The sequence below is a fragment of the Bacillus rossius genome (genome assembly GCF_032445375.1).
Source record: "Bacillus rossius redtenbacheri isolate Brsri chromosome 9 unlocalized genomic scaffold, Brsri_v3 Brsri_v3_scf9_2, whole genome shotgun sequence".
Classification (NCBI taxonomy): domain Eukaryota; kingdom Metazoa; phylum Arthropoda; class Insecta; order Phasmatodea; family Bacillidae; genus Bacillus; species Bacillus rossius.
The window spans coordinates 9,131,956-9,145,728 of record NW_026962013.1 but is presented as its reverse complement, the minus strand read 5'-3'; the positions used below and the strand labels follow the sequence as shown (position 1 = coordinate 9,145,728).

The 13,773-nt window shown below is 35.9% G+C and overlaps 1 protein-coding gene across 1 annotated transcript; it reads left to right on the top strand.

Moving 5' to 3' along the window:
• Window positions 1-170: 170 nt before the first annotated feature.
• On the top strand, window positions 171-13,198 carry LOC134542832 (60S ribosomal export protein NMD3). Its single transcript, XM_063387395.1, has 11 exons — window positions 171-379; window positions 613-747; window positions 1,107-1,257; window positions 2,176-2,310; window positions 2,732-2,840; window positions 3,393-3,543; window positions 5,106-5,248; window positions 6,736-6,887; window positions 8,052-8,167; window positions 10,726-10,905; window positions 11,706-13,198. The coding sequence occupies exons 1-11, from the start codon at window positions 330-332 to the stop codon at window positions 11,887-11,889; spliced, it is 1,506 nt and encodes a 501-aa protein (XP_063243465.1). The 5' UTR covers window positions 171-329; the 3' UTR covers window positions 11,890-13,198.
• Window positions 13,199-13,773: the final 575 nt, after the last annotated feature.

Genomic DNA, 13,773 nt, shown 5'->3' with positions numbered 1-13,773 from the left:
GCTATGAATTATAGTTACAATCAATACCAAGTAATTTAGCATAAAATTAATATTTATTAAATTAAGTCCTCACTATAAATATATATTTTAAATTGACTTCTTAATCATAAAATATTTTGTTATGCGAGCGCAAGCACTGGCATAAGACAAATGTCAATAGACTTTTCGTGACAAATGAATGGAAGAATTGCGACAGGCAGCGTGGTGTTTACTACATAACCTTATTTTGTATAGTTTTTCTTTGGTTTTCCTTTTCTTAAATTTTTAAGGATAAACGTGGTTGTGTTGAATACTAAAGGAAAAAAAAAAACACACACACACACACAAAAATGGAGTACATGAGTGAACTTACTTCAGGCGAAAATGTTAAAACTCGAATGTAAGTAGTGTGCATGAAAATAGAAAATTGTGTTATTGGGTGATGTTCATTATGTTAGTGTTAAATGAAAGCAATATACGTAATGTGGATGTGTGCTGCATGAATCATGACCTTATCATGGTTATCTACTACACAAACCTTTGATATAAATTTCATGTTGCAGATCAGTGAAGGGAAATGTGAACTAGACTACAACTTAATATGTTTAAAGAATTCATTAATTTGTTTTACAGTCTTTGTTGCCAGTGTGGAACTACAATTGAACCAAACTCCGCCAACATGTGTGTACCTTGTTTACGGACACAGGTCGATATTACCGAAGGAATCCCCAAGCAAGCAGTTTTGTACTTTTGCAGAGGATGTGAAAGGTGAGTACGATTCTTGTCTAGGAATCAGTATGTCATGAGTTCAAGTTTCATTATTTATTAATAAAAAAGTGGCAAGCACAATACCTACTTGATAATACTAGGGAAACCAGTTAATGTATGCTGAAGCTTACAAAGCGAGTACTATTAGAAGCTTTCTCACAATGCTTACTCAATACTTTCATTAATGACTACAGGAAGTATACCTGTTCTGTCATTAGGGTTTGATGTCTTCTGATCCGATCCTTTCATGAGCCTTCTGGGGCATGACTTGGTTTGAGAAAAAAATCACTAGCTTCTGGATCCACTTTTGTGCAAGCCTAGTTCAGTTAAATGTTGGTGTTAACTGTGGTGGTGTGCAGGTACTTGCGGCCGCCGGCAGAGTGGGTGGCCTGCCCCCTGGAGTCGCGGGAGCTGCTGGCCCTCTGCCTGCAGAAGCTGAAGGGCCTCAACCGGGTGAAGCTCGTCGATGCTAGCTTCGTGTGGACCGAGCCTCACTCCAAGAGAATCAAGGTTGCCCAACCATTACTGCAAGGGGTGGAGACACAAAATAGTCGTTACTTTTTTTTTTAACAGATATACTATCAAATTCATTATAATTTATTGTGTAACTCCTCAACTTTATCTAAAACCTTTGGCTGAAACAATTTTTGATGATACAAACTATTACTTTAAAAACAGGGGTTGAAATTAAAAAAAAAACTTTCTTAGTATCAAATTTATTTAATTTATTTCTAACCATCTTAATATTACCTTAAATCTTTGTTTAAAAAAATGTTTATACGACTACATATTAGTGCTCGAGATGAAAAATAGTGTTTGAAGGTAAAAAATCATACCAAAACTAGTACCTGAATAGGTATAATGTAAATTCGTTAAGACATGCAATTCTGGTTGCATTGAGTTAAAAACATTCAAAATATTTTTGCTGCGTGGAATATGAGAAAATGTTTGATCAATCTTTTTTGATTATTGGCTAACATATAGGATATTATGTACATTAAGTTCTTAAAATGTTCCAGGAGTTTATAGAAGTTTCCAAAACATTTCCCAAATAAATAGGTTCTTTGAAACCTACCTACGCCTGTAGGCTGTCCCGAAAGGAATTATTTTTAATTTGTAATCTTACTGTTATATTTAAGAAAATATTTAAAAACATCGTAAAAGTTTTATTTCCACCTTCAATTTTTACTTTTTCAAAATAGCTTAATGTTTTGAAAACATACTACAAATATGTTTTATTTCATTCTTTTTTTTTTTTTTTGAAATTTTTGGTTGATGAAAATTCGGCTTTTAATGTCAAGATACTTTTGACAATATGGTCAATGCTCGAAGTTGCAAATTAGCAATTTAATTAATTTTTTTTTATGTTTTACCACACGTGAGACAGTCGCAAAATGTCTGTGCTGCAGTTTTGACTGGACTTTCCAGGTCAAGTTGACTGTCCATGGCGAGGTCTTAGCGGGCACGATACTGCAGCAGGTATTCGTCGTCGAGTACACCATCAACCACCAGATGTGTGAAGATTGCCATCGGACGGAAGCTCAAGATTACTGGCGTGCCTCTGTAAGTGCATTTCCCCTGTCCTGTGCGACATGTACTTTTAATATGTCTGTAGGTGTGATTTAATAGGTTTGGTAAATAATTATGTGTAATCAGAAAAAAAATAATGTTCCTAGGTATTTCATTTTTACCAGGGCGTGTGTGTGGATCTAGCTTAGGATACCATCCAGCATCCAATGCAAATAAATTGACCCATTAATTTATGTCAAGTCCTTATAAGATTGCAGAATAGCCAAAATTTGGTTTTAAGGTACAGTTATATTAATATTTTAAGCATAAAATTTGCCACTTTTAGGAAATTTAAAATTTTAATTTAGCAATGTAATGAATTTGCCTTGCCTAGAACAAATTTTTTTTTTTTTTTTTTTTTTTTTTGGAAAAAATGTATTTTTAGTGACATTTTGTCTGTACATGTGTGATGTAGGTTCAAGTGAGGCAGAAGTCAGAAAACAAGAAAACTTTCTACTACCTGGAACAGCTCATACTGAAGCACAAAGCACACGACCGCACGCTTGGGATCAAGCCGATACACGGTAACATTTAATTGCTCTACCTGTGTCGGTTTTGGCTCGGACACCGTTGTGGTTGGCAGGGCCGGTGCAAGGTAAATTGGCGCCCTAGGCGAGAAACATTAATTACCCCCCCCCCCCCCCCCCCCCCCCACAAGCCGGACACCTCAAAAAAAAAAATTTCCTCGCCTCAAAATACATCACGTAAGCCTAAGATTTTGTCAACAATCAAATGTAAGCAGGATTGTGTTTTTTTTTTTACTTTTTTACTTATTACAAATCATAAACAGGTCACCGTGGACTTTAAATAATTACTTATATCTATCAATATAAACATTCCAAACTGTTACAAAAATCCATTTTCATCTAGTTTCAATAATCGTTAAACATATTATATGAGCTGTTATGTGTCGTGCTGCGCCGCCCCCAGCTACTTGGCGCCCTAGGCGGTTGCCTGGTTCGCCTATATGGACGTGCCGGCCCTGGTAGTTGGAGAGTATAGTTTGTTGTGCCAGCGTGTTGACCCGGCAGTTGAAGCTGACTGACTGTTGCTTTCTCTCGTGTCTGGTCGGCCAGAGGGGCTGGACTTCTTCTATTCGACGGAGGCGTACGCTCGCAAGATGGTGGACTTCCTGGTGTCTGTGCTGCCGTGCAGGTTCCAGCACTCCAAGAAGCTCGTGTCGCACGACATACACAGCAACATATACAACTACAAGTTCTCTTACAGGTGCGCCCGGTTAAAAGTCACATTATAATATGTTTTTATGTTTAACTATAACATGTCCAGGACGTTCCATACAAGGTGAACTAAATTGATTACAGGATTTAAAGTTTTTCAATTTGAAATTAATCTCTACTCACTATTTAATATAGATAGAACTTCTTCAAGATGAATATGTCTAACTTTTCTTTGGGTCAAAATGTTCTAAATAGCCGTGACATATGTGTGAGTATTTCGTTTTTTTTTTAGTTGATGAATTTTTTTTTTGTGTTTGTGAAAATGCTGCTTTGAAATATTTTATTTTAGGAGGTCTGAGTGATCACCTGTGCACATTTGTGTACCTCATAAGTTGAATTAACATGGTTTAGAAAGACAATTTTGTATATAGGTAATTCTAATTACTATTTGTAGAAATGAGTGCCACATACATCATAAGGAATGCAGTTTGGTAACTTGGAGAAAATGTGTACTATGTGCAATCTTTTACTGGAATGCTCGAGATTACAAGGTGTTCAGTAACTAAAGTCAAGAAAAAGTAAGGAAATTTAATTACTGGTCACAAAAGTCATGAAAAAGCCCTGAAATAAACAGAAATGTTGCTGGGAGTCACAAAACCTTTCCCAGCAGCATTTATCTGATTTGAAATTTTTTTGATTCCAACTTTATTTTAAAATTGCTCATTTAAGTTAACTGTTGGAGACTTCACTTAAACATGTGGAAGTTATCTCTGAAAAAATTTAAATTTTCTAATTTAAAAAAAAAATTGTCATGTTCTGGTGAATATTAGATGTATTTTGTACTAAATTTTCTCATGTTTAATTTTCTTTTTACATATAATAAAAAGTCACCCAGTGATATAAAAAATATGTTGTTAAAATGTTGTTTTGTCAGGTCTTGAAGTTGCATCACCAGGTATTTGTAGACACTGTAAGTGCACATGGATTGCCAGTTGGGTGGGGACTTAGGCTTCTATGAATCTTGAATTTTTTTGTTTGAATCAAATAAATATGTTATGAATATTGAATATTTTTTTAATCAATTTTAAACATGCAGAGAAAATTATTTTTCCACACTTCACGGGCACTCAAGAAACATATATGCAAAATTTAAGTAAAATAAAAAATAAATATCTCTAGGACAATAATAGAATGGTGTAAAATGCAGAAAAATAAAAATCTTTATAGTTTTATCTTAATCCAGAAAATTTTAAGTTTTAAAACTGTTTCGTTGATCAGACTGATTATGATTTTAAAAATATTGAATTAAAAATTATTTTTATTCTTAACCACATTATTTGTTATGTAAAAAAAGCATATTATGTACTATTTTGCTGAAAACATCCAAATTTCTCAATAAGAGTCTTGGCTTCATATATGTATGTTACACTATTTTTTTTAAATTTTTTGTGAATGACATCCACTTTGTGTATCTATTGGTAACGAATAATCAACAAATTGATTTAATTTGAAACGTTGAATTGAATATGAAATTATTCGTGAATGACAGATATTTTTGGGAACACTCGCGGACTCGTAGCACTGAAGGGTCGTGCTGTGGCGTGGTTGCAGCGTGGAGATAGTGCCCCTGTCCAAGGACAGCGTGGTGTGCCTGCCCCAGAAGCTGACCCGTCAGCTGGGGGGCATCAGCCCGCTGTGCCTCGTGTACCGGGTCAGCAACGCTGTGCACCTCATCGACCCGGCCTCCGCGCAGAGTGAGTGCCGCCTGCCTGCCTGTCTGTCTGCCTGCCTGCCTGCCTGCCATTTTCATTACAGTGGAACCTCTATCCATCGTTTTTCAAAGGACCAGCAGAAAAAAAACAATGCATGCAGGAAAACAATAGATGTGGGATTTTGTTTACAGACCCTCGGTAAATGTATGCATAAGCAATGGTTTCCAAGCTTATTATACATAAAATCATTATAAAAAATTTAAATAATAGTAATCAATTGTTAAATCAGTTTTACTTTAAATTTATTTTTTTACTTGATAGGCCGTATTTGTTGACCTGCGCACGTATTTCTTCATGTTTGTTGAAGACCGAATTTAGTGTAGAAGGTGGAATTCCGAGACGTTTAGCAAATATCCACTCTTCTCGCCAGGATTCTTCTCCACTTCTTCGACAATCTTTAACCTCTCGTCTAGTGTTTTTACGTTTTTCGGCCGGGCCATCACTAGGGTCACAATAAAAACGTTAAAATATATTTAATGTAGCTGCTGAATACTTTCAAATGCACCGTATTTTCACGTGACCACGTGCCAAAAAATTTTTACAGGTACATACATAAAACAAAACAGAAATGAATTAGACCAAAGATGACGATATACATAAAAAAGATGTGCGTAGTGTTGCCAACAAGACAAAAAGACCGCCCGAGCGATGAATTAAAAGTTCAACTTACGATTGTAGAAGTACATTAGCCGCCATCTTGCGTTGTTCAACGATACATACAAGAAAAACAAAGGGCGCGTTCCAACATTTTGAGCGATCAATACGGAAAAAAATTCATTCAAAAACGACACAAACGGGATTATTTAACGTTGTTTATGTGGGCTTATTGAAGGGACCAGAATAAACAAACAATTGAAATGGGAAAATGTTAGATGCGGGATCCATGCATCGAGGTTCCACTGTAATTGCAAAACTCTTTAGAGTTTTAGGGGAATATCAGTTTTACAGTTTGAATAAAAATTCAGATACAAATATCAAAATTACCGTATGCTCGAATATCAATTTTGAATAGAAATTTTTTATTTAAGGCATTGTTATAATGTTAAAAAGTAATATTTTAACAAGCACTTCCTCCTGTTCTCGTGTGACAGCAGTAGATTATTTACGAGTACTAAATCGTAAGTATAAAAGACGTACACTTTAACATTTTTGGCTCCATTTTATTTCCAGTAGAGCAAACTGCTTCTTGTTTGCTTTGTTTTCCGGCTCGTCAATAATTTGACTGTTTCCCCATCTTTTCATCTTCCCTTCAGTTCTTTCTTTCTCCCCTTCCTCCTTTTACATTTTCATCTTCACGTTTACCTTGCCTCGTCGCTCTTCTTCCTTTAACCCTTGCAATGTGTGCTCCATGCTTCTATCTAAAGAATTGCAAACCACGAAAAAATTAAATACAGTGTGTGCATGTCTTTGAAGTGAATCTTGTACTACAAGTGCCTTGCTGCCGATAGTGATCGCGCTTGTTCTCGCAGTTGCCGAGGTGAGCGGGACGGTGTTCTGGCGCAACCCTTTCAGCTCCATCTGCAACCCCAAGCAGCTGACGGAGTACGTGGTGATGGACCTGGAACCCATCAAGGATAAGGACAGGAAGCTGTTCCCAGGACAAGGAGCCATTTCCAGCAAGGTGACTGCGTCGTTCTTGATTCCAGCTCTCGTGAGGAACTGGCACAATTTGGCCCCTTTATTGTTTTGGTTGATTTGGCGCACATCTGTCATGTTTTTCAAAGAAATGTTACTTGAGTGACAAAATTTCAAATAGAATTAAAATTGTTTCAGTATATTTTATTGTATCCTAGGTTTGCGTTAATATATTTTAATATTATGCACAGATTCTTAGTACTGCGGGATCCAAGTGACTTGAGTGCCGAGTGTTGGGGTTGAAGCCACGACTCTCGCCACGCAAGCGTGTTCACGGCGATCGTAGCCGATAATGACCCTTTAAGGGAGCTATTGTGGGAACATGTGTGTATGAGGTCGAAGTATTATATTTCTGTTGTGTTGCTGAGGTGGCATGTGAATAGAGTTTACTGAGGGAAGTGTTTATCGGGTGGTCTTGGATCACAGTTTTTCATTAATCATGTAGGTATGTGTAGGTTTTCAATTGCAAGGGTGCTGTGTGTTTTTTTTCTCTTCATAATACTGTAGTTCTCTAAGCATCAATCCCGGGCTGTATGAACATGTACGTGAGGAGTGTACTGCAGAATGCACTGGGCCAGTGCAAAGCTTCGACTAAGCTAATCAATCAAAGCTCTTTTTAATATTCAATTTGACTTGGCCAGGAAATTTGATATTTGTTTTATTTGAAACTTTGGTTGTAATGCAAAGATTCATGTTTAATGTGAAGCTTTACATTTGTTGTAGAGCTTTAAAACATTGGAAGCCTAATATTCACTTATGAAAATATATTTTTTTTGGGGTTAAATTGCTTAATTAAAAAATATATAAAAAGTTGGCATTCTGTTTGCTTTTATGAATGCTCAATATGTGTATGGTTATTTTATAATTTTTACTCAATGATGTTATACATAGGGCTTAATTGTTTAATAACTTAATTAGTTAAAAAATTACAAATGTTAAACTATTTTTTTAAAATTTCAATTCTGTATTTTATAAAATAAGTGTAATGCAGCTTCATTGAGAACAATATCCACAATTCAATTTAACTTCACTAGTATTTTAAACATTCTGATATTCGCTTGGCATAAAAAAAAACAGTTATTCACACAGGCCTTGACTGCACGTAGCATTTCCCTTGTTGATGAATGTGGATTCTACTGCATTGTTTCAGCACGTGCTGGCTGATGTGTGGGTGGTGAAGGCTTCGGAGCTCGGGATTACCGAGAACACAGTGCATTCCAGAACCCACCTCGGCCACATCCTGAAGCCAGGGGACTCCGTTCTTGGGTACGGGTACACCTAGCTCTGACGCACGCTTCCACCGATTACAAGGCCGCGATCTGTGTATGCGTGTGCAGTGTAATCTCATTACTGCATATCTGAAGGGGAAAAAATCACATTTTTGGCACTTGGTAATGAAAGTACTTTATATTGAACTGTTACAAAATGTAAAATATCTTGTAAGAATGTGAAAGTATATGCTTTAAAGTAAAGTACTTTATAATGAGGTTCCACTTTTAAGATTTTTAGACTTTGCATCTGCCACAATCTAGGGCCATTGAGTTTCATGCCAAAAAAATTTTATTTCGACATCTTGTATAGTGTTCAGATTAACTATATATTAATTGCATTTAGTGTTTTTTTAAGAAAATGTTTTTGCTAGATACTAGGCCTGAGGGAATATCAGTTTTTTTTAGTTCGAATTGAATATGAATACGAATATCATATTATTTGCGAATTTGAATATTGAATTTCAATAGTAAGAATAGTGAGAATGATAATTAGAGTCCCACTAAAATTTTTTTTCACTTAATGTAACAACTTCTGGAAAATTAGACATATAATACTAAAGTGAAAGGTTGGTTAAGTTGTCAGCTATAATAATTATAAGGAAAGTATTTTTAAAATATTTAAATTATAAATATTTTTTTTTAAATTATGCATTTAACCCAACTTATTATAACTCACCCAACGAACCTACCTGTCATTTCAGTTCCTATTCACCTTATTTTCCACAACCTGCTACTCTGCATATTGATCCAGAAAATTTTTCGAACCGCAAAAGACAGTGAAATCCATTGCAAAAACATTTTTTTTTTAATACTGTACTCCCAAATTAGTGATTTAATGAGCTCAAATTGTCATATTTAAACCCTAGATACTCATGACTCATGAGTTTTTTGTTTTTAACGGCTGCTAGGTAAATTGTATTTTAGTTCGGCAATATTATAAAAACAATTTTTGCTAATTTCATCTGGAATCTTATCCATTATTTACGTTTTTTTATGTATTTTTTAGTCGCAACGTCTGTTTTGTTATAGATATAGGTATACAGCAAGTAAGCTGCTACTGTATCACATGGTGTTAGTTCGATCGTAACTACAGTAGAACCCTGTTATAATGTTTTTCAAGGGAGCACAAGAAAAAAACATTATAAGCAGGAAAACGTTATTAGCAGGAAATCTAAATTTAGCACTTAACAATGTTCGAGCTTTGTACCAATGGACTCACAAAGCTATGTAAACAACTTTAATGTTAAAACCAAAGATAGTATACTTGATACATGAATTTTCTGAAACAAGCCAACAATTTTTCAACTTCGTCTTGTTCCCTGGTTAAATTTTGTTTGTCTTTAAAGATACACTGCCACATTTTTTGTAAAATTGTCTCACGATTCATGATGACAACATTAAGAGTGAGAATGTCTACTCCTTCGCCACCTGAAAATGTTTAATTTTGGGATTCCTACGTAGAATGAAAAAAAATATATATATTTGTAAGCAAAAGAAAACACTTATAGTTATGCCCTCGCTCAATGGTTGGCAACTTAAATATTGTAGGACTATGGCAAGGAAGAGAAGAGTTTTGACTAAGGATGCCAACTGACACGTAACTATGAACATTGTGTACCTTCAGTATATTGCATAAAATTGTATTTTAACAAACTTCATGTATTGTATGGCAGTGATTGTAAACATATATAAAGGAAATTTTTTATCGTAAGTGTTGGAATAATTTGGTTTTAAAACATTTTTCCCCCATTTAATGAATGAGAAAGCAAACATTATAAGCAGGAAATTACACTATTTATGAACATTATAAGCAGGAAATAAATACATTGTCCCTATGGGGGAAATATTGGGACTTTAAAAATATGACATTATAAGCAGGAAAACATTATATGCAGGAACATTATAACAGGGTTCTACTGTATAGATTTATACTGTGTTGGAACTATGACGTTTACTTCTTTTAATGCCTATCCAATAGTGTCTGTGTTTTGTGGTGTTGTAGTCAGTGGTTGTTGACCTTTGTTTATTTTTTTTTTTCCACTTCTGGTGCGTGTGATGAAATGAATACAAATAATATTTTATGATAAAAAATGTGCCTTGTTTTGAATTGTTCACTCGATTTTTCCGTTACTGTTTAGCGAGACAGTAGTGTGAAAAAAACTTTGAATACTTGTTGCATGTTTAAAACGTCGCTTATTGTTTATGTTTTTGATCATGAAACCCCATTAAAACATCTAAAAAGGGTATTGAAGTAAAACATGAGTAAAATCAGATGATGGTCTTGATGGATAAGGAAAATGTATTTCCAAAGTTCTCATCTAAAACTTTTAATTTACAAACTACATACAATGTTTCAGGTACAGTTTTAAAAAAATTTTCGTTACATTACAAGTTGTGTTTAAAACATGTTTTTACTTCATGGTGTACATCTGGCCACGGAGCTCACCGAAACAAGGACGGCGCTAATGGCATATACTGTGCATTGGAAACTTGACGAGACGTGTTGCGTGCTCGGGCGGATGGCTGGATGGCTGGATTGTGCGGTGTCGCCAGGTACGCGCTGGGCGACAGCAACGTGAACGACCCCAGCTTCGAGCGGCTGGACGCGGCCCGCGTGCCGGACGTGCTGCTGGTGAAGAAGCACTACGGCGACCGCCCGGCCCGCCGCCGCAAGCGCGCCTGGAAGCTGAAGCATCTCGCCGACGACCGGGGGAGCCTCAACTCTGCCAACAAGTGAGAACCTGCCTCATCATTCATACTCTTCGAGAGTCTGAAATTTAAAATATCAAAATAAATAATTTAGTATCTGTATTCAATTCCACTTCAAATACACTCTATAAAAAAAAAGTTCCTGTGCGAATAATAGAATTTGTAAATACAAAATACGAATAATTTATTATTATTTGTAATCAATTAGACTTGGTTTTGAATACAATGAAAAAATTCTTTTAGTGGGATTTAAATTTTCATATCATTCAAATTCACAATTTGTATTTTGAGAATAATTTTGTATTTTTAGAGGGAATATTTATGGTGAAAAGTAATGAAAACTAAATAACAGCAAAATTTAAGTCAATACACCACCAAAAACGGAAATGGAAGTCCCTACACTGAATAACACTGAAATAAAAATAAAAACACAAAAAGCTGTGAATTTCAACATTATAGTATAGAATTCAGTTCACAGATCTTTATTTAAGGCTTTCATTTAAAAACCTAAAATATTTTTTATTATTAAGTCTGTAGATGTATCATTTTTAAAAAAAAAATAAAGCAAATAACAGTGATCTATAGCTGATATTATATAGACATGGCTTAAGACCTTTAGAGGAACATAATAAGGAAATGTATACTTATAATGATTTGAAGCTTTTATAATTGCATATTGTTTTATTTATTAATTTTAGTAGTTATGAAATAATTTGGTGACAAAAAATGAAATTTCTGAGCGTGTTGGCATCAGAAATGTTTTTAAACCGCACAGCGGTGAGGAGTGTTGTGCTGAAGCGTGCCGTGCGTGTGCCGTGCGACAGCGACTACCAGGAGTTCCTGGACGACCTGGAGGAGGACCCGGCGCTGCGCCAGAACGTCAACATCTTCCGGGACCGCGACGTGCCGGTGGACGCGGACGAGCTGGACGACCCCACGGACCCGCGCATCACCCTCGAGGAGATGCTGGACGACTTGTGCCTGGACGAGGAGCCCATGGAGGCGTGAGGCCTCTCGGCAGTGGCCACCAACTTCGAATAAACTACTTCATTACTCTGTATACTTGCACAGGTTATGAAATAAGGCGAGACATATTTTTGGCAGGTGTTGGTGCGGATATCCGAACTTTGACAACCGAGTATTACCAATTACCAGGGGCAGGCGTTTTTTCGCGAAAAGATCCTGAACGCTTGATAGACTGCAAACAAGGTGTACCCGAAACCTGCGGTTTGTCCCTCGCGATTGGCGGCCGTCCGCGAGAGAGGAAGTCGTTTGCCTTGTTCGACCGAGCCATTCGGGACGCGTTTGCTTTCGCGCCGAATCACCGTGATCGGTGTTGTTACAATCGATTCGTATCCGGGGGAGAAACTCGCCCGATCACGAAACACAGACGATGCTACAGCTAGTCTCGAAATCTTTTAGCGAAATCTGCATGCTCCTACTAATTACTAGCGCTACATTAATCCGTGTTTGTTTTGTTCATTAGTCCGTTTATCCAGCTTTTAAAAGTCTGAATATCTGCAGAAGCAACTGCGGAAAAAGGTCTCACCTTATCTTAAACAGATTGTAACCTACAAAAATAATTGTATTTATCCAGTAAAATTGGCTGAGGGCTAAGAAAAATAAGTACGTACATTTCGTGTCAATGCTTTGCTTAAAGTTTAAGGTTAGAGTAGCCGCGGGCCAACTGTTAAGTTTTATACAATCTTGGTGATCAACACTTGGATACAAGTAATTTAGCCAACATGCATGTTAAATTCAACATGTGGGACGAGTATTGTCATTAAATTGAAAAATGTAATATCATTAACTGGTCTTTAGTTGTTCATCTAAACATGTACCAACTTAAGCAATACAGTGGAGAATTGTAGGCACTGTCAGTTCACTGTGTGCTTGGAAGGACAGAGAAATTTTTTTTGGAATGTGACTAAATTTTTCACTTGTGCTGCACAATTGTGTGTATCTATCAGAGGTTCAGTTGTCTGATGCAAACATGTCACTTTCCACATTTATATTTACCTTGGTACACACCTGTATTTAACGAAGCTCTGTTTCTTTTGAAAATGGTACAAACACCCAACATTTTCATACCTCTTTGTCCTAACTGTGAGTGACTTGTCATTTAAGCCTGTAACTGACTAATTTTTAGTCATGTTTTGTATTTTAGTGCTTGTCTACCGCAAGGAACTGTCTGTACGTATGTATTATTTTTGTGACAGTTTCATTATAGCCTGGTAGCTTAAACAACTGTGTTTGGTGAGTCGTTGGTGGCATAGGTGTCTGTACATGGTCATAATAAATATTTTTTTGAAAACTATAGCGTTTTTTATGAGTGGTACCTAGGAAAATAAAAATATATGTACATGACTTCTTTTTCATCTGAAAGTGTGGGAGTTCTTCAGTTTTTATTAGCTTTGTGTACAGGAAAGACTTAAAAAAAAAAAAAAACTTTTTACAAACTGTAGGGGATTGTACTAAATGTTTTAGCATTTCTTAGGCTCATAGTAGAGTAAGTGCATAAAAATAGGAGTGTGCAAAGAAGGAGTTCTAGTGTGATTGGTTACAAATAAAACACCTGATATGTGGCCACAATTGTAAGAGTTCATATAATGGACAACCTTGTTTTCTAAGGACGAGGGGTACACCTTAAAAGTTGGTTGATTTATATTTCCTATTCCGGTAAAACAGGGATATTGAGTTATTGCTTATCTGTTTTCTGATTCAAGTATAAGTGGGTCAGGGTTTTTTTATTTTTTTGTTTGCTGAAGGTTAAAGTGTTGCAACTTGGCCTTTCTTAAGTCTTGTGTTAATGTTGCTTAAAACAATAGCTTATCATATTGAAGATTTAAGAACACCAAATAGTGTTTTCTCTCACCAGGAAATAAGCAATAT